We start from the raw sequence: 21,801 nt of genomic DNA on the forward strand, positions 1-21,801 counted from the left end.
TGCACAAGGACAACATAAGCAGACCTGTTCAGAACCCCAAGCTGAGCTGTCTGACAAAGGACTGTCCCTGCCAAGCAAACCTGCAAAGCTTGGTAGAGAAGATCACTTACTCAAATGTACAAAACCAGCACAAGCAGTGAAGGATCACAAAGAATCAGGTAAACAAGACACCACCAAAGGAAACTAATAAAGCTCCAATGACTGACCTTAAAGAAACGGATATCTGTAAAATATCTGATAAAGAATTCAGAATAATCCTCTTAAAGAAGTTTAATGATCTACGATAACACAGAGAAAGACAACTTAAAAAAATTAGGAAAACATTGCAAGAAAAACACAAGAATTTCAACAAAGAATAAAAACCATTTATAAAAAACTCAAACAAACAGAAATCCTAGAGTTTAAGAAAACAATGACTGACCTGAAGAGCTCAATAGACAGCTTCAACAGCACTTGACCAAGCCAAAAAAAAAAAAAAAAAAAAAGAGAGAGAGAAGAGAATTAGTAAACTAGAAGATAGGTCATTTGAAATTATACAGTCAGAGAGGCAGAAAGAAAATATAATGAAAGAGTAAAGAAAGCACATGGGACTTATGGGACATTATCAATAGAAACAACATATGCTTTATGGGAATCTCAGGAGAAGAGAAAAAGAAAGTGGCAGGAAATATATTTAAAAGCACTAATTCCTGAAAAGTCCCCAAACTGGGCAAGAGAAATGGTCATCTAGCTTCCATGGAGCACATCTAGAGTCCATTCCATGAGGCATGAAGGACCTAAAATTGGTTAAATTTGAAAACGGCTACACTAAGTCATCTTATAATTAAATCGTCAAAAATTGAACACAAAGAAAGAATTTTGAAAGCTTCAAGAGAAAGGTGACTCATCACATTAGAGAAAAACCCATAAGACGATAGACAGATTTATCAAAAGAAACTTTGCAGCCAGGACAGATTAGAACAATATTCAAAATATTGAAAGAAAAACTTTCAACCAAGAATACCACATCTGGCAAGCTGTCCTTCAGAAATGAAAGAGAGATAAAGACTTTCCTGAACAAAGAAAAGGTAAAGGAGTTCTTCACAACTGACCTGTCTTATAAGAAATGTTAAACGGAGTTCTTCAAGACGAAATAAATGATGCAAAAATATGAATGTATGTGTAAAACTTACTGGAAATGGTAAATATATAGTCAAAGTCATATTCTCTGATGTTGTAACAGTAGCGCATAATTCACTTACAACTCTAGTCTAAAAGTTAAAAACAAATGCATTAAAAATGACCATAGCTATAATAATTCATTAATGGATTAACAGTGCAAAAACATATAAATTTTGGGGCCAGCCTGATGACATAGTGGTTAAGTTCATGCACTTCTCTTCTGCAACCCAGGGTTCACTGAATCGGATCCAAGGCACAGACCCACACATTGCTGATCAAGCCATGCTGTGGCAGCATTTGCCATACAAAATAGAGGAAAGTTGGCAACCGATGTTAGCTCATGGCCAATCTTCCTCACCAAAAAGGAAACAAGCAAACAAACTGTAAATTGTAACATTTATAACCCAAAATGTGAGGAGGGAAGTAAAAGTGTGAAGTTTATGTATGCTTTTGAAGTTAAATTGTTACCAGTTTAAAATAGCATGTTACAAATTTAAGATATTTTATGTAGGCCTCATGGTAAGCAAAAAGAAAAAAACTTGTAGTAGATACACAAAAGATTATGAGAAATGAATCCAAGTACACCACTACGAAAAGTCATAAAATCAAAAAGGAAGCCAGCAAAAGAAGAAAAAAAGAAACACAGGTTCTATAAAACAGCCAGAATACAATTAACAAACTGACAATAGCATCTCTTTAACTAACAATTGCTACCTTAAATGTAAATAATTAAAATTTTCTAATTAAAAGACATAGAGTAGTTGAATGAATGAAAAAACAAAATCTAACAATATGTTACCAACAAGCGACTCACTTTAATTTAAGGATACACATTGAGAGTAAAGAGAAGAAAAAAAATATTTCAAGTAAATGATAATCAAAAGAAAGAAGTAGGAATATTTGTATCAGATGAAAGAAGCTTTAAGTAAAAATAGTCAAAAGAGGAAGAAGACATTATATGATAATATATGGGTCAATCCATCAAAAGTTATAACAATTATAAATATTTAGACCCTAAGATCAAACTACATACATATATGTAACAAATACCAACAGAAACAAAGGAGAAATAAATAGCAATACAATAACATTTGGGGAATTTAATATCCTGCTCTCAACAAGGACAGATCATCCTGACAGAAAGTCAGTAAGGAAACAGAGGAATTGAACAACACTATAGAACAAATGGACTTAACAAATATATACAGAATATTTCATCAAACAGTGGCAGAATCTATATTCTTCTCAAGTGCACATGGAACATTATCTAGGACAGATAATATGTTTGGTCAAAAACAACTCTCAAAAAATTTAAGGATAAATAATACCAAGTATCTTTTCCAACCACAATTAAATGTAACTAGACATCAATAACAGGGTGAAGGGCGAAAAATTCACAAATACATGGAAACTAAACAATACACTGTTGAACAACCAATGGATCAAAGAAGAAATGAAAAGGGAATAAAAAAGCATCATAAGTCAAACAAAAATGGAAAAACAACACATCAAAACTTATAGGATGCACCAAAGACAGTTGTAAGAGGGAAACTTTATTGTACTAAATAAAGAAAAAAGAGAGATCTCAAATAAAGACCATAACTTTATACCTCTAGGAACTATAAAAACTATAACAACTAAGCCGAAAGTAAATTTAATAAAGGAAATAAAAATTATTAAAGCAGAAATAAGTGAAATAAAGAAAAGGAAAACAATAGCATAATTAACAAAACTAGGATTCGTTGCTTTGAAAAGATAAACAAAATTGACAAAACCTTAGCTAGACTAACCCAGACAAAAAGCAGAGGACTCAAATAAATAAAATTATAATGAAAGCAGAGACATTGTAATGGACACCACAGAAATACAAAGAACAGAAGAGACTACTATGAACAAGTATGAACAAGTACTATGGACAAGTAGGCAAAAAGATTGGACAACCTTGGATAGATGTATATATTCCTGGAAATGTGCAACCTACCAAGACTGAATCATGAAGAAATAGAAAATCTGAACACATCAGTAACAAGATTTAATTAATGATCAAAAACCTCCCAACAAGAAAAAGCCAAGGACCAGATGGTTTCACTGGTGAATCCTACCAAACATTTAAAGAATTAATGCCAATCATTCTCAAACTCTTCCAAAAACTGAAGAGAAGGAAGCACTCTGAGATTCATTTTATGAGGCCAGTATTTCCCTGATACCAAAGACAGTAAAGGATACTACAAGAAAAGATAACTATGGACCAATATCCCTAATGAATATAGATGCAAAATTCTCAACAAAATATTAGCAAACTAATATCAACAGTATCTTATAAGGATAATACACCGTGACCAAGTGGAATTCATTCCAAGGATGCAAAGATGGTTTAACATATACAAATCAATAAGTGTGATACATCACATTAATACAATGAAAGATAAGAATCATATGACTATCTCAATAGATGCAGAAACAGCATTTGACATATGGTAAGCCCACAGCTGACATCATACTCAATGTGAAAAGCTTGAAATCTTTTCCTCTAAGATAGGATAAGACAAGCGTGCCCACTTTCACCACTATTATTCAACATAGTACTGGAAGTCCTAGCCAGAGAAATTAAGCAAGAAAAAGAAATAAAAGGCATTCAAATTGAAGAGGGAGGAGTAAAATTGTCTATTTGCAGATGACATGATTGTATATATCAAAAACCTTAAGACTCCACCAAAAAGCTGTTAGAACAAATAAGCAAGTTAGGTAAGGTTGCAGGTTACAAAATGAACATAAAAATATGAGTTGCATTCCTATACACTAACAATGAATTTTCTGCAAAATAAATAAGAAAAAAATCCCATTTTCAAAGCATCAAAACAACAAAATATTTAGGAATAAATTTAACCAAAGAGGTGAAAGATCTCTACACTGAAAACTATAAGACATTGACGAAGAAGTTGAAGAAGACACAAACAAATGGAAAGATATCCTGTGTTTATGGATTGATAAAATTAATATTGTTAAAATGTCCATACTACCCAAAGCCATATTTATATTCAATGCTATCTCTATCAAGATTCCAATGTCGTTTTTCACAGAAATAGAAAAAGAATCCTAAAATTTGTATGGAACCACAAAGACACTAAATGGACAAAGTAATCCAAAAGAAGAACAAAGCTGAAGGTATCACATTTCCTGGTTTCAAACTATATCACACACAAGCTATAGTAATCAAAACAGTATGGTATTAGCATGAAAGCAGACACAAAACAATGGAACAGAATCAAGAGCCTAGAAATAAACACATGCCTATATGGTCAACTAATATTTGATGAGGGAACCAAAACTACTCAATGGAGGAAAAATAGTCTCTTCGATAAAAGGTGCTGGAAAAGCTGGATATCCACATGAAAAAGAATTAAAGTAGACCTCTATTTTACACTGCTTACAAAAATTAAATTGAAATGGATTAAACACATAAACATAAGACCTGAAACCATAAAACTCCTAGAAGAAAACATAAGGACGAAGCTCCTTGACATTGGGCTTAGTGATGATTTTATGGATATGACACTAAAAGCTCAAGAAACAAAACAAAAAATCAACAAGTGAGACTACATCAAACTCAAAATCTTCTGCCTAGCAAAAGAAACAACAGAGAAAATGAAAAGGCAACCTACACAATGGGAAAAACATTTTCAAACCATATATCTTATAAAGGATTAATATTCAAAATACATAAGGAAATCACACAACTCAATAGCAAAAAAGCAAATAATACAACCCCAAAAATGGGCAAAGGACCTGAATAGACATTTTTCCAAACAAGATATTCAAATGGTCAACAGAAACATGAAAAGGTGCTCAACATCACTAATTATGAGTGAGATGCAATTTAAAACGACAAGATATCATCTCACACCTGTTAGAATGGCTCTTGTCAAAAAGACTAAGATAACAAGCGCTGGTAAGGATGTGTGGAAAAGTGAACCCTTGTATACTGTTCATAAGAATGTCAACTGGTACAGCTCGTACAGAAAACACTATAGAGGTTCCTCAAAAAGTTAAAAATAGAACTACCATATGATCAGAAGTGTCACTTCTGGGTATATATCCAAAGGAAACAAAATCATTACGTCAAAGAGATATCTACACCCTCATGGTCACTGCAGCATTATTTACAGTAGCCAAGACATGGAAAAAACCTAATTGTCCATCAATGGAGGAATAAGTAAATAAAATGTGGGGTGTGTGTGTATGCGTGTGTGTATATATATATATATACACACACGCATACACAATACTACATTATTCAGCCGTAAAAAAGAAGGAAATTCTCCCATTTACAACAACATGGATTAATTTGGGAGACATTATGCTAAGTAAATAAGTCAGACAGACAAAGACAAATACTGTATTATCTCACTTATAAATGGAATCTAACAAAAACCAAACCCATAGAAACAGACACCAGAATGTTGGTTGCATGGGCAGGGTGTGGGAGATGGAGGAAATGGGTGAGGTGGTCAAAGGGTACAAACTTACAGTTATGAGATGAGGAAATTCTGGGGATGTAACTTACACCATAGTTTCTGTAGTTAACAATCCTGTATTGTATATTTGACAGTTAAGCTGTCAGCTAAGACAGTAGATTTTAAAACCTCTCATCACAAAAAAAAGATGAGTGACATCAGCATCATGGCAGGGTATGTAATCCCCTCCATCTCTCCTCTCTGAATTACAACCAGTGGGACATTCATTGATCAAAAAAGGACTCCCTGCACAGCACACCACAACGCCTGAGAGATTGTGCATGTATACATCTGAAGGTGGGTGTACTAGACCTCCAGGAGGCAGTAAAACTAGAGAAACAGCCCTCCCCCTCTCCATCAGTGACATCAATCCAAAGTGTGGACTCTCCCAACAGTGGCACACACTGTCAGCCATAGGCTGCAGGAGCAGCAACAGCAGTTGAGCTTAGCCCCTGACCCACCTCTCATGATGGCAGGTGGTGCCTACAACCTGATGCTTCTGAAAGCACAATGGTGCCAACAATCCAGCCCTCTTTCCCTCCCCCAGCAGCAGCCATGGTCTTTCCCAGCAGAAGGGACAGCATTCAAAATGCAGATATCCCAGGCAGGGGCCATGGGTCCCTGACTTGAGGTTTCAAAAAGCACACCAGAGCACACGCCTTTGACCAGAGGTTGCAGGAGGAGCAATGGTACTTGTGGCTTAGCCCCTATCCCGACCTCAGAAATGGCAGGTGGTGCCCATGACCTGAGGCTTCAGGAAGCACATTGGTGCCAGTGACCCAAGCCCCTCCCCCTCCACAGGTAGCAATGACTCCAAACCTGGGCTTTCCAGCAGAAAGGGCTGCATCCAAAATGTGGACTCCACTAGCAGGGATGGTGGTACCCTGACCTGAGACTTCAAAAAGTACACTGATGCATGCCAGTGAGCAAAGGCTACAGAAGCAGCAATGACACTTGTGGCTTAGTCCCAACTCCTCCCTCAGCAGTGACAGCTGGTACCTGAGACCTGAGGATTTAGGAGCCACAGTGGAATACGTGACCCAGCTCCCAGTGATGGCACCCTGACCCAGGCTCTACTAGCAGCAAGGATTGCAAAGAAGCCCTTGGGCCCCTGGCAGTGACAGTGACACCTGTGAACCCAGCCCCAGGCAGTAGTGCTGCCAGCCCCCACAGATAACCTGGGAGCAGCAGCTCAGGTAGTGCATGGGGCAGCAGCACCCAAGGCCATGAAGAGCCCATGGGGAGCTAGAGGAGAAACTCAATACCCAGGTGACCCCAGAGGCAGCAGAAGTGCTCATGGCATGGTGACGCCAGTGGGAACACCTGAGGCTGCAGTGACACTGTAAGCAGCAAATGACCAGCAACCTCAGAGGCACATGCAGCAGAAGAAGGCCACTGACAATGCCTCTGGCAGAGGTGCTGGCTGGTGAAAAGTGCAGGGTCCCAAATACAACCAGAAGCAGCTCAAAATCAAAGTAACCAAAGCCTTACCCAAATATGAAATGTGTTTACTACCACAAATGTGCTGGCAGAGGATCAACTCATCCAGCATGATGAACAACTACAATAACTTGGTAAAACGAAAAAGAAAATGACAACTCTCCGGAAACCAAATATGAAGTCACAAAAGATTTCAATCTAATTGACAGAGAATTCAAAATAGGTGCTGTGAAGAAACTCAATGAGTTACAAGAAAACTCAAGTGGACAGTTCAATGGGCTCAAAAATAAAATTAATGTATAGGAGAGATTTACCTCTTCATCAAAGAGATTGAAACTCTAACAAGAAAAACAAACAGAAATTATGGAGATGAAGAACACAATTAATGAAATGAAAAGTAAAGTAGAAAGCACTGGAAAGTAGAAACCATAGGGAAGAGAGACTTAGCAAGCTTGAAGATATAAATCTACTAATGTTCAGGAGAGACAACTAAGATTTAAAAAATGAACAAACTCTACAAGAAATATCCAACTAAATTAGGAAAAGTAACATAAAGACAATAGTTATCCCAGAAGGAGAATAGAGGGAGAAAGGAGTAGAGAGCTTACTCAAAGCAATAGTAGCTGAGAACTTCCCAAACCTGAGGAAGAAACTGGATATACAAGTAAACAAAGCTAATAGAATTCCTAATTATCTCAATCCAAAAAGACCTTCTCCTAGTGACAATATATTAAAACTGTCAAAAATCAATGATAAAGAAGGAATATGAAGGGTGGCCAGAGAGAAGAAAATAACTTACAAATGAACCCCCATCAGGCTATCAGCAGATTTCTCAGCAGAAGCTCTACAGGCTAGCAAAGAGTGCAATGATATATTCAGAATATTGAAAGACAAAATTATCAGCCAAGAATACTCTATCTGACAGAGTTATACTTCAGTTATGAAGGAGAAATAAAAGATTTCCCAGACAAACAAAAGCTGAGGGAGTTCATTGCCACAAGACCTGCCTTACAAGAAATATTGAAAGGAGCCCTCCTATCTGAAACAAAAAGGCAAAGGTTTACAAAGCTTTGAGCAAGGTGATAAGTAGCCAGATAGAATCAGAAAATTGCAATTCTCTATCAGAATAGGTTAGTAAACACTTAATTATAACATAAAGGTTAGAGGGGAAGAAAGCATCAAAAATAACAATAGCCACTTACATTTGATAATAAACTCTCAACATAAAAATGGATAATTTTTGACAACAAAAACATAGAAGAGGAAGAGGAACAGGATGGAACTTGCATAGGCTAAATGAGATAAGATGCTATCAGCAGAAAAAAGGACTATCTTACCTATGAAACGTTTTCATACAAACCACAAACCACAAAACAAAACATCAGACCAGAATCACAAATCATAAAGAAACTGAGAAACACATCACAGAAAACTGCCAAACTGAAATGGCAGCCAGAAATACAAGATAAAGAAACAATGGAATATAGAACAACCAGGAGACAAGAGATAAAATGGCAGTATTAAGCCCTCATATGTCAATAACCTGAATGTAAATGGATTGAATTCACCAATCAAAAGACACAGAGTGGCTGGATAGATTAAAAAACAAGACCCAATAATATGCTGCCTCCCGGAGACCCATCTCAGCTCTGAGGAGAAACACAGGCTCAGAGTGAAGGGATGGAAGATGATACTCCAAGCAAATGGCAAGCAAAAGACAGTGTGTGTAGCTATGCTTATATCATACAAAACAGACTTCAAGATAAAAAAAATAATAAGAGACAAAGATGAAGATTACATAACAATAAAAGGAATGCTCCACAAAGAAGACATAACATTTGTTAATATATATGCACCTAACATAGAAGCACGAAAGTTTATAAACCAACTATTAACAGACCTAAAGGGAGAAATTGACAGCAACACAATATTAGTAGGGGAATTTAACACCCCACTTTCATCACTGGGTAAATCTTCCACAGAGAAAGTCAACAAGTAAACAGTGACTTTAAACGAAACAGTAGACCAGAAGGATTTAATACATATAGACAGAATATGCCATCCAAAATCAGCAGAATACATGTTCTTCTCAGGTGCACATGGAACATTTTCAAATGTAGACCATATGCTGGGAAACAAGACAAGCCTCAATAAGTTTAAGAAGATGGAACTCCTATCAAGCATCTTTTCTAAACAAATGCTATGAAATGAGAAAGCAACTAAACAAAGAAAACAGGAAAAGTCACAAATATCTGAAGACAAAATAACATACTACTGAAAAACTATTGGACCAATTAAGAAATCAAAGTAAAATCAAAAAGTACCTGGAGACAAATTAAAATGAAGACACAACATACCAAAACTTATGGGATGCGGCAAAAGTGGTATTAAGAAGTTTATAGCAATACAGGCCTACCTCGAAAAATAAGAAAAATCTTAAATAAACTTTCTAACGCTATACCTTAAAGAACTAGAAAAAGAAGAATAAACAAAGCCCAAAGTCAGTAGAAGTAAGGAAATAATAAAAATCAGAGCAGAAATAAAGGAAATAGAGACTTAAAAGGCAACAGAGAGGATCAATGAAACTAAGAGCTGGTTCTTTGTAAAGGTCAAATTGACAAACACTTAGCTAGACTCTTTAAGAAAAAAAGAGAGAAGGCTCAAATAAATATAATAGCAATGAAAGAGGAGAAATTACAATGGATACCACAGAAATACAAAGGATTATAAGAGAATACTATGAAAAGCTATATGCCAACAAATTGGATAACCTAGAAGAAATGGATAAATCCTTATTCTTAGAATCACACAAGCTCCCAAAACTGAATCAATAAGAAATAGAGAACCTGAATAGACCAATCACAAGTAAAAAGATTGAAACAGTAATCAAAACCCTCCCCAAAAATAGAAGTTCAGGACCAGACGGCTTCTCTGGTGAATTCTACCAAACATTCAAAAACATTTGATACCTATCCTTACAAAATCTTGCAAAAAATTGAAGAGGAGGGAATGCTTTCTAACTCATTTTACAAGGTCAACATTAGCTTGATACCCAAACCAGCCAGGGACAACATAAAAAAGAAAATTGCAGGCCAATATTGCTTATGAACATGGATACAAAAATCCTCAACAAAATATTGGCAAACTGAACACAGTAACACAGTGAAAGGATCGCACACCATGGTCAGGTGGAATTTACCAGGTATGCAGGGATGGTTCAACACACAAAATCAATCAATGTGATACATCACATTAACACGTGAAGAATAAAAATCACATCATCACCTTATTAGACACAGAGAAAGCATTTGATAAGATCCAACATCCATTTATCACAAAAACTCTCAATTAAATAGGCATAGAAGGAAAGCACCTTAACACAATAAAGGCCATATATGGCAAACCCACCTCCAACATGGTACTCAATAGTAAAAAAATGAGAGCCATTTCTCTGAGAACAGGAACAAGACAAGGATGCTCACTCTTATCACCCTTATTAACATAGTATTGGAAGTCAGAGCCAGAGAAATTAGACAAGACAAAGAAATAAAAGGGATCCAAACTGGAAAGGAAGAAGTAAAACGGTCACTAGTTGCAGATGACATGATTCTATAAAGAAAATCCTAAAGAATCCACCAAAATCTATTAGAAATAATTAATGAACACAGTAAAGCTTCAGGGTACAAAATCAACATGCAAAAATCGTTGGATTTCTATACACTAACAACAAACTAGCAGAAAGAGAATCAAGAATACGAAACCCATTTACAATTGTAACAAAAAGAATACAATACCTTGGAGTACATTTAACCAAGGATTTGAAACATGTATACACTGAAAACTATAATGTATTATTGAAAGAAATTGAAGAAAACATAAAGAAATGGAAAGAGGTGTCGGCCCTGTGGCCAAGTGGTTAAGTTCGTGTGCTCTGCTTCAGTGGCCCAAGGTTTCACCTACCTAGCACTGCTCATCAAGCCATTCTGAGATGGTATCCCGCAAAGCAGAAGTAGCAGGACCTACAACTAGAATATACAACTATGTACTGAGGGGTTTGAGGAGAAGAAGAAAAAACAAGATTAAAAAAAGTTTAAAAAGAAAGAAATGGAAAGATATTCTGTGCTCATGGATTGGAAGGATTAACACAGTTAAAACGTCCATATTAGCTAGAGCAATCTACAGATTCAGTACAATCTCAATCAGAATCTGAATGACAGTTTTCAGGGAAATAGAACAAAGAATCCTAAAATTTACATGGAACAACAAAGACTCCAAATAGCCAAGCAATCTTGAAAAAAAGAACATAGCTGGAGGTATCACACTCCCTGAATTCAAAATATACTACAAAGCTATAGTAATCAAAACTGCATGGTACTGGCAGTAAAAGAGACACACAGATCAATGGAAAAGAATTGAGAGCCCAGAAATAAAACCCCATATCTATGGACAGCTAATCTTCGACAAAGGAGCCAAGAACACACAATGGAGAAAGGAAAGTCTCTTCAATAAATGGTGTTGGGAAAACTGGACAGCCACATGCGAAAGAATGAAAGTAGACCATTATCTTACACCATACACAAAAATTAACTCAAAATGGATTAAAGACTTGAATGTAAGACCTGAAACCATAAAACTCCTAGAAGAAAACATAGGCAGTATGCTCTTTGACATGGGTCTTTAGCAGTATCTTTTTGAATATCGTTACTCCTTGGGCAAGGGAGACAAAAGAAAACATAAACAAATGAGACTACACCACAGTGAAAAGCTCCTATACAGCAAAGGAAACCATCAGTAAAATGAAACGACAATCCATAAATTGGGAGAAGATATTTGCAAATCATATATCTGATAAAGGGTTGATAACCAAAATATATGAAGAACTCATACCGCTCAACAACAAAAAAATGAACAACCCGATCAAAAAATGGGCAAAGGATATCAACAGACATTTTTCCAAGGAAGATAAATAGATAGCCAACAGGCACATGAAAAGATATTCGACATTAGTAATTATCAGGGAAATGCAAATCCAAACCCTAATGAGATATGACTTCACACCTCATGCATGTGATGAAATCATACCAAACTATGTGAGGTGATGGATGTATTAACTAATGTTATTGTGATAATCATTTTGCCATATATACATATATCAAATACGTATGTTGTATACCTTAAATTTACACAATGATATATGTCAATTATATTTCAATAATGCTGGGGAAAAATGTACTATGATGTACTTGTTCATCATCTAATACATAGTCTAATTTCTAATTATGGCACAGGATTAGTGTGATGACTTTGTAAATATTTATTAATAATAAAAATACTAAAAGAATCAAATCATATGTTTGTGATTCTGACTAATCTTTGTGTGCATAACTACTACTTTCTGTTATTTTTAATACACCTCCATATGTAGAGGAGTTCTGATGAACCTGGGATTCTTGGAGAAATTACAATAAAATTTAGATATTTTTATTATTTCAGTTCTCCAAAGAATATAAACTTATGTTAAATTATTCTATGTATCTTCTCAAACTGTTATAATTGATTTAATTATTCAGATCCAGAGGATTCCATGGGACAGGAATTTAAGAGATTCTGGGAAAATCATCCTTATAAATCATTGTAATTAAGATGTATTTCCTTAGCTAAACAGCAATCATAGGAATTATATATTTGAAATCTTAGAGTGGAACAGAGCTTTCTAGGATTAAGTAAAGATTAAATCAAATATTTGACATTAATAGCTGAGTTACAAATGAATATTAAGGGAAGTGACTCAATTATCTTGAAACTAGGAAAATGAGATAGGGAAAAAAGGAGAGGAGATAGTGTCCATTAAATATATTATTCTTGAGTAGGTTTGGGTGCATGTGTGTTTCTTTGCATATAATGACACTGGAAAGAGGCAGGGGCTCTTAAAAATAAGTACAAGAAGCTATACGTGAATATTTTTAAATAATTTCCTCTGAGTAGGTGCTCATTCCCCTTTTCCTCTTCTTTTGCTAATAGAATTCCTTTCTCCAGTGGAAAATGCTCTTCATGGTGTTTAGAAGGCTTTGAATACACAACTTAAAAGAAGCTAATCAGAAAAGCCATGCACAGGACTTTTTCACTGCTGTGACAGAAAACTATTATAATTATGGTGGTTCAGCTGACATTATATGAGCCCCGGGCTGCCAGTGGAGAAGTCCTGTCTGAAAATAAAGTCAAAGGTAGCTGAGCAAGTCCAAGCACCCTCAGAGGAGAGAGCCCTGACCACATTGTTTGAGTTCACAAATGCAACTGTACTACAACCCAAAACTGCCCTTGCAGTCGCCAGTTAAATGTCCTTCATTTTGTTTCAATTAGTTTGAGTTCAGTCTGTTAATCTTGCCCTTCATTCTGGTAAACTATTATAAGAATAAAAATATTTATTGCTAGAACGGTGTGGGAAACAGGGTTCTTATGCTTTGACAGTGGAAATGCAAATTGGTACCTCGTTTAGAAAGTAATCTTGCAAAACATATTTTATTTAGGGGCCGGCCCGGTGGCGCTGCAGTTAAATGGGCATGCTCCGCTTCGGCGGCCCGGGGTTCACCGGTTTGGACCCAGGTGCGGACATGGCACCAAGTGGCACGCCATGCTGTGGTAGGAGTCCCACTTAAAAAGTAGAGGACGATGGACACAGATGTTAGCTCAGGGCCAGTCTTCCTCAGAAAAAAGAGGAGGGTTGGCAGATGTTAGCTCAGGGCTAATCTTCCTCAAAAAAAAAAAAAAAAAAAACCCATATTTTATTTAGAACATACATACTCTCAAACCCAGAAATCCTAACTCTGAGAATTTATTCTAACTCTGGGAATCTATCCCACAAAAACTAAAGCATCAGTTTGTAAAAATGTATATTGTAGTATTATCTTTAACAGCAAAAATTTGGAATAAAGTGAATGCTCACCCAGAGAAGCTGGTTGAATAAAATACAGTAAATTCTCATCATGGAATATGAGGTTGTCATTAAAAATATGAATTATAGGTTGATTCCCAAAACTTAGTTTCAAATGAAAAAGACAAGATGCAAGAAAGTGCACATGATATAACCCCCCATTATAATACAACAATGAATTAGTTGGCTCCCTCTGCAGGTGGATGTAGGGAAAAGTAGGAAAGAATACACACCAGGTTACAAATATTTGTTATCAAGAGTAGCAGGTGTTTGACGGGCTGGTAGGAGCAAGAGTGTAAAGAAGTTATAAATATATTGATAAAAATAGTCACCCAAATATTATTGGGTATGATTAATATTATTGGCTCTTACTTCAAAGAGAAAATAAACGATTGATCCAGTTACCCTGAAAACCTGCCAGTCATTATACTCACCATTAATAATAAATTGGGATTCAATCTAAATATTAAGGGGAAAATATTCAAATTATAGGAATAGAGAAGTGTGCAAAATTAAAGTACAATGGTATAAAGAATTCTTTTAGATTTGTCTTCAAACCAATGTCTCAGGAATCCATAAAATAAACAGAGAAACATTAATGCTATTGGATTCAAAGAGTAAATGTGTATGATTCACAGTGAAATGGAAAGGCTATGAAACGGAATAAAGCCATAGTTCTCCTTGTTAAGAACTGTTTACTGTAGACTTTCTGTTTTGACTGCATGAATATCTTTCTCAAGTCCAGAAAGGTCTAGAAATAAGAATATCTCTACTGTCAGAATGTGATCATCTCATTAGACTTACCCTTCATCCTCCCTTTGAGAAAAAAAATTTAGATAAAAGTCAACATGAGGAATGGCATCTCTGTAGAATACTTACACTTAGTTGCAAAAAATGCTGATATTCCCAAAAGAATGAAACAGATAATTCCTAATATCACTGCAGCAATACATCCAGAAGATGCTGCTCGGAACTCTGTCCAAAAGAACATGTAAATTGTAGAGGAATTGTTGCAAGTCTTCAAACAAGGAGCTGTTATATAAGAGCTTTGTCTCAAACAAGCACAAGAGGTTAAGAATGGAATTACTGAATGAATTAGCATTGTCATTAAGTAGATATGATAACTCACTCAGCAAACATGGGTATTTCATTTACAGAAAACTTAACACCTATTAGAAGTATTTGCCTCTTATTTTAAAATTCTTAGTGCTACTGCCTTAAAGATTAATTAGTGGTGTAACGAAGTTCAGGGGAAGGGGTATAATTTTCCCTTTTCTTTTTAAAATAATCATTTACTTGTTTTGTAAGGTTGGCACCTGAGCTAACAACTGTTGCCAATTTTTTTCTGCTTTTTCTCCCCAAGTCCCCCCAGTACATAGCTGCATATTTTAGTTGTGGGTTCTTCTAGTTGTGGTACGTGGGTCACCGCTTCAATGTGGCCTGACAAGAGGTGCCATGTCTGCACCCAGGATTCGAACAGATGAAACCCTGGGCCACTGAAGCAGAGAGCGCGAACTTAACCACTCGGGCACGGGGCCAGCCCCCCATTTACTTCTTAAAATCACCAATCTCCTCTTTTCTTGAAATGCTTACAATATGTATGGCATTTCCCTTATTGGGAACTACTTTCCCCCTAAACTTATTATTTTTAGGGTAGAAAAGGGAAATATGGATAATAAAAGCTATTGATTTTAAAACTTAGATGATTACTAGGATCCCTTCCCAGTCCACTCCTCAGGGATGCAGTAACAGAGAATGACTCTGGAAAAATAAACAAATAGTCAATTAGGAACTAGCCAAAATCCAATCCAAATGCTAAGGGAGAAATTCCAGACTATGGCAAAGTGAGATCTTTATGAAATGGAGAAAGGAGGAAATGGAAAACACATTGCAAGTCCTAGAAAAGTCCTCTAAAGAAAAAAATCAGGTAGAAATTTAAAGGCATCTCTGATCTTCTGTCTTGCTTTCATCATGCTAGTCCAAGTCACAGCCACATGTAGCCTAAACTATCACAAAAGCCCGCTGACTGGTCTGGCTTTAGTACCATAACTCAAAGACACTCAATAAATATTTTTAACTAGTTGAATGAATCACTCAGGAACACACTGAAAAACTGACTACATGAAAATTGTCCTGGTGAAAAGATCTTCTTTGATAAACCTCAAGAAGAAAAAATGCATAGGTTGGGCAAAAAAAAAGTATTGTTTAGAACATCATATATATATATATATATATACACACACATTAATTTTATATACATAAATATATACTTTATATACATACACTTTATATATATGAATTATATAATATGTAATATTTATATACATATCAATTAATAGGAACTACCAAAAATTGAATGCCTATCATGTGGTAATGGCTTAATTTATATAATCTCATTTAGTCCAAACAATAACTCTAAGATTTTTGTCATTCTCATTTTACAGATGTGGAACCTGAGGTATAGATATTAGTAATTAAGTAATTGGCCTACTGTTATATAGCTGATTATTCCTGGAAAATATTAAAACTCAGTTCCATCAGACTCCCAAATGCATTGTGCCATGTTACCTCCAACTTCTAGTCATAAAAATTTGAAGCGAAGCCACCATTTCAGAGGAAAACAGGTGTTTTCTAAGAGAAGTATACTCAGGCTTAGGTTAGGATACTTATCTGTTGGATCTATTGAATTCTGCAAAACCTCAAACTTTCTGCAAGTAATAAGCCATTCCTTCTTCCATGCTACCTTCAAAATCTCCATTGAGATGATCCAGATAACTACTTCTTTGCTGGGTAATTTGAATAAATATTATTGAAGAGTATTTTTTCTTGAATAAGACATATTAAAATGCAGCTGTAATAATAGTTCTGAAATTCTCTACAGGTTTCTTAAAAGATCAGGACAAAATTCTCAATACTCTAACATTTAGAGCATCATGGAAATTCAGCAACACACATCTACCTTTGTTCATGTCATGTTCAGGAATTCTGTCTATCTGTGGACTTGCTTGGATCTGAGGCTGAGAATGAGAGTGGAATCCTGCATTTTTGTGAGGGCTTTCCAACCTTTTCTTCTCTGCTGCTTAAGAAAGGAGAAATGCACAGCATTAATTAGCATATTGAGACAACAGCTGGAATAATCATTATCCCAGAGAAGAAAATATAGGAGCCAGGCAGGATGTGTCGGTAGAAGGAAAGATACATTATTCTCCAAACAATCAAGAACACAAGTAGCACCCCACAGCCCCATCCTCAGGCTTCCTTACCCACACTGTAGAATCTGGCAACACTTCTGGTCGAGGTAAACTCTACAAGGAGAGACAGCCTGGATTTCCAGAGGATGGGTTCCAAAACAAAGATGTCTGGGTTTGAACCCTGGCTCTGCCTCCTAGCTGTGTCACTTGGGTTAGGCAAGTTATTTAAATTCTTGGTGTCTTTGTTTGTTCATTTGTAAAATGCGGATAATGACAGGATCTAACTCATTGATCAGTTATGAGAAGTAAATGAGTTAATATTTTCAAGGTGTGTAGGACCTTGCTTATATAATAAGTGTCTGTTAAATAGAGAATGTTCAGAGGAGTGCAGCCATGCACATCCTGCAGAGGAAGATTCCAAGATGACTGGAACAATGCTTTGCCCAGAAAATTTCTGAGACCTAAGCAGAGAGGGATATCATCATACTGCTATAAACAATAGAATCAGCAGCTCCAGCTCTAGGTAGGTACTCAACCCTAAATTTTAAATGAAATATAATTTTTTTGTTTTTTACCGTCCTCTTGCCTCACTTCCAAAAGTCCACAGCATTTCTCCTGTTGACCATATCAAGACAGAAAATATTCTAGGATTATATTTATAACTAGTCAAGTTCTTCGAATTTGTTTAGGTGAAAGAAGGTCCAAAAGCCATGGTACTGTTTTCAAAATAACTTGAACATTTACATATTTAGTTACATCATTTAGGATTACCTTTAAGTGACTATATAAGTATGTAGGCCTCTAGTCTACACATAGAGTGTAGAGGGTCTACACTAGTCCCAAATCATTAATGCATAAATTTGTATTGAAATCACATTTTTACTTAAAATCAGCCAATCACTAGATTGCATACAGGACTATTTTCAATTACGCAAAGAAAAAAATACATGTACAAAAGAGAAACACACCAAAGTAACAAGGATGCTTTATTTTGGATATTGGAATTCAGAGTAATTTTTTTAAATGGGTATATTTTTGTTTTAGTGGAAAAAAATGCACAGTATTTTAAGATAAAAATGTTTATATTAAAAAATAAAGGTTTTATGTTAAGCATCCAGTTTAAGAAAGCAGGAGAAGAGAAAAAGAAAGAAAAAGGGAGAAAATAACTGATATGAAGAGAAATTAAACAGAAAATAAATAGAAAGCAAGATCTACAAAGTCCAAACTGGTAATTAAACATTATTCATTTAAGCAAGTATTTACTTAGCATACAATGTGTCCCAGACACTGTTATTAGCATCAGGAATGGAGTAGTGAAAAAAGCAACACTCCGTGTTCTCATGGAACTAATATTATGATTGGAGGAGCGTAGGTAATGATTAAATAAATAAGTTTAAAAATCATAGTTCACTAGAAGATGGTAAATAATATAAGAAATACTTCAGAAAAGAGAGATACAGAGTGCTGAAGAGTTACAATTTTAAGCAGGTTATACTTCTTTTGAAAACTTAGATGAAATGAACAAATTCCAAAAAGAATTTAATTTACCAAGATTTACACCAGAAAAAATGTTTTTAAATGTTTTATAGACACCAGGACACAATAGATGTTTCCAGGCTGAGGTATTTTCAGGATGGTTGGGCCTGTGCCGTACAGGTTGTTACTATTTTGAATATCATCCTTGCCTATACCATTACTGAAGATGAATCTAAATATTCTCACACAAAAAAGAATCCAATAGCTCCGTACTCTTTTAAAAGCATGTCGTACCAAAAGCTGAAAGGACAGATTGTCCTAATATTACACAAATTCTAAAGAAAACAAAATACAAAAGGAGCACGGAGTAAAGGTGGGAGACAGGCCACAACTCAGTTCATAAAGCCAGAAAATCCTGTATCTGAGTGGAGAGAGAGAAGTATATTTCTCCCTTACATTGCTTGATAACACTCATAGTTTTCTTCATGTCACTTCCTAGTTGTTTGTGTGTGTGTGCAGTCTTCAAATGATTTTTATCTAGTATCTGCCTTTGGACCTTTCTCTCTTACTAATCTGCATCATCTCAATGAATGATCTCATCAACTGCCATGACTTCATCTGCTACTTATGTTCCATTGACTCCCAAGTTTACACATCCCACAGGGTCACTTTCCTAGTCAGCAGACTCATCTATCTGATGCCTCACCAGGCATTTCCACAGGTGTTGAAAACTCACCGTCCAAAGCTAAACTCCTTATCTTGCTGCCCTTCTGCCATCATAACCCTCTACCTGCATTTCATGTCCTGTTGAGTGGCACCGTAATGTACTAAGTTTCTCAAGTCAAAAGCCTAGGAAGTATCCTTGACTTTCATCTCTCCTTACTCCACTCATTCTACAATTCACCAAATTTTGATGATTCTACCTCCTTATGTCTCTCTACTAAGTCCTTTCATTTCTATTCCCATTGTCACAGCTGTATTTTGAACACTGATTTCTCTCCTGGATTATTTGAAACAACCTGACCTACTTGCCTTTAGTTTCTTTAGTCCATTCATACCTCTGCTGGCCACTGCTCCATCATGCCTCCATGTCTATGCTGTTCCCTTCACCTGGAACACACTTCCATCTCCATCGCCATCAGAGTTATCCCAATTAAGATTACTCTGCTTAGTTCACTCTTACTCCTGACTCAAGCCTCAAACGTTGCCTTTCTTTGATCTCTAATTGCCCCATTTTTACTCCTATGTGGCATTTGTCCAAACCTGTATACTTGCAATCTCTCTCACTGGACTATAAGATTCTTAAGGACAGAATTTCTCTCTTTTATCTGTGCAATACTCATATCTATCACAATGCTTAACACATGGTTCCATTCAATAAGCATTTATTTAAGGAATTAATGAATAAATCAATAATTCATTAAAAAGTATTTCTTGAGCATCTGTCATGTGCCATATACCTAAGCGGTAGTGACATATTAGTGAACCAAATAGAAAATATAATTTTGCCTGTAAAGCTTATTTTGTCATGGACATGTGGATATTTATGAAATTGAATGGCAGAAATGTTAATGATAAAAATATGGAGGCTTATTCCAAAAGTTTCCTTGGCACCACTTGTCTCTTGTATGTGTGGGTGTGTGCATGTAATCTCATAGACCAAATTGTATTAAATTGCAAAGAAAAAATCCCAAACACCTCTCCAACTTAATCACTGCTCACAATGTATGTTTTATAGCAAACTGTATTTACTACAAACTAGATATGATGAAACTTAATTCCCAAGAGGGTAGAATAAATTATTAAATTGTACTTATAATTTTTTCCAGTCTTGAAGACTCTCATTCCAAGCTTACAATTTCCCATAGCTCGACTTCACTACAGTGCTTTTCATGTCCAGAGAACCTCCCTTCTGTACGAGTTGGGGAAGTGTTGAACAGTTTCCTCAGGAAACCAGAGAGAGCATCTGATTAGATCATCAAAGCAAAGAGGAGACTTCAGAGCAGGTATCTGAAGCCGAGATAGAAACCAGTAGATCCAGGAGCCAGAATTGACCTGTGGTCAATGTGGCATTGCCATTGCCCCCTTCCAAGATCTCTTTTGTGACTCATAAGAGGAGTCAGGGTCCACATTTCACAGAATTCCCATCCCTATTTGGTTCCAGGTTAGAGTTTTCCAATGAGAGGTGCTGGCATAAGATTTTGACAGCAGAAGAAGAGAATCCAGATTCCTCTAGGCAGGTGCAGCCAGCTGCATGGACAGATCGGAGATTCACAGAAGCTTCCTGGCAAGTTTCTGCAAACCACTCACTTCACTAATGCAAACTGAGAGAATTGGTGGGAGTTTCCCAGAGATTCCAGAGTATTACAGCAGCTTCCAGGCAAATTAAGGACCACGCGCTTTGATATTTTAGGCTGAGATCTTTGATGGAAATTTTCCCGACATTTGTTCCCTCACATATTCTAACAGTTGCATGAACTTCTATTTGCTATAATAAACCTTTGTGTCTGAAAAAAATAAATAAATAAATAAATAAATAAATTGTACTTATAGCCATTTACCTTGAGAACATCTCACCTCTGTGTGGTTTATGCCTCATGGTTTTTGGTGTTTCAGATCCTGGGCAAGAAGTCTGTCTCACTAGCCAACAAGTTAGCAAAGAGGCAATATGAATAGAGAAAGGAGAATCTAATTGCTCTGTGATGCTCCAGCTAACCCCTGCACAGGAAGTCTCCTCTCAGAGTCACATGTAGGTTGTTCTCCCTTCACACCATAGGTAAAATATTGGGGACATTTAAAGTCTGCACAATATCACATAATAAGATCCTGTGTTCAACTGGTATATTTGAATCTATGACCCACTATTGCTGAGCTATGAAAATGGGCATAACACAAAAAGGTAGAAAATTTTACATTTCTCTCAGAATTCTGGCCAATTTTATTTTAAGAATTGGGATGCACATTTTTAAGGGATTTTTAACTTAAAAAGTATAATTCTCACAGGTAGATCTAAAAATTATTTTTCTTTCTTCATGAAAGCAACACAGTCATTAATTCATTCATTTAATATATATTTACTGATCACATA

General features: G+C 35.9%; 2 protein-coding genes across 6 annotated transcripts in view; both read right to left on the reverse strand.

Annotated features, from left to right (window-relative positions):
- The window catches only part of LY49E (killer cell lectin-like receptor), a 101,153-nt gene that overhangs the window by 37,378 nt on the left and 41,974 nt on the right, over positions 1-21,801 (reverse strand).
- Positions 1-21,801, reverse strand: part of LOC102149038 (natural killer cells antigen CD94) — a 52,386-nt gene that overhangs the window by 9,807 nt on the left and 20,778 nt on the right. For 2 of the 5 annotated variants that reach the window (XM_070269893.1, XM_070269895.1), the window contains exons 3-4: positions 17,006-17,122; positions 14,926-15,021 (exon numbers count right to left, since the gene is read on the reverse strand). In XM_070269893.1, coding sequence (XP_070125994.1) covers positions 14,926-15,021; positions 17,006-17,122 — 213 coding nt within the window. Of the gene's footprint in view, positions 1-14,925; positions 15,022-17,005; positions 17,126-21,801 lie in introns of all 5 variants that reach the window. The other 3 variants (XM_023643123.2, XM_070269894.1, XM_070269896.1) reach the window with 2 other exon arrangements.

Source organism: Equus caballus, chromosome 6, assembly GCF_041296265.1.
Source record: "Equus caballus isolate H_3958 breed thoroughbred chromosome 6, TB-T2T, whole genome shotgun sequence".
Taxonomy (NCBI): Eukaryota; Metazoa; Chordata; class Mammalia; order Perissodactyla; family Equidae; genus Equus; species Equus caballus.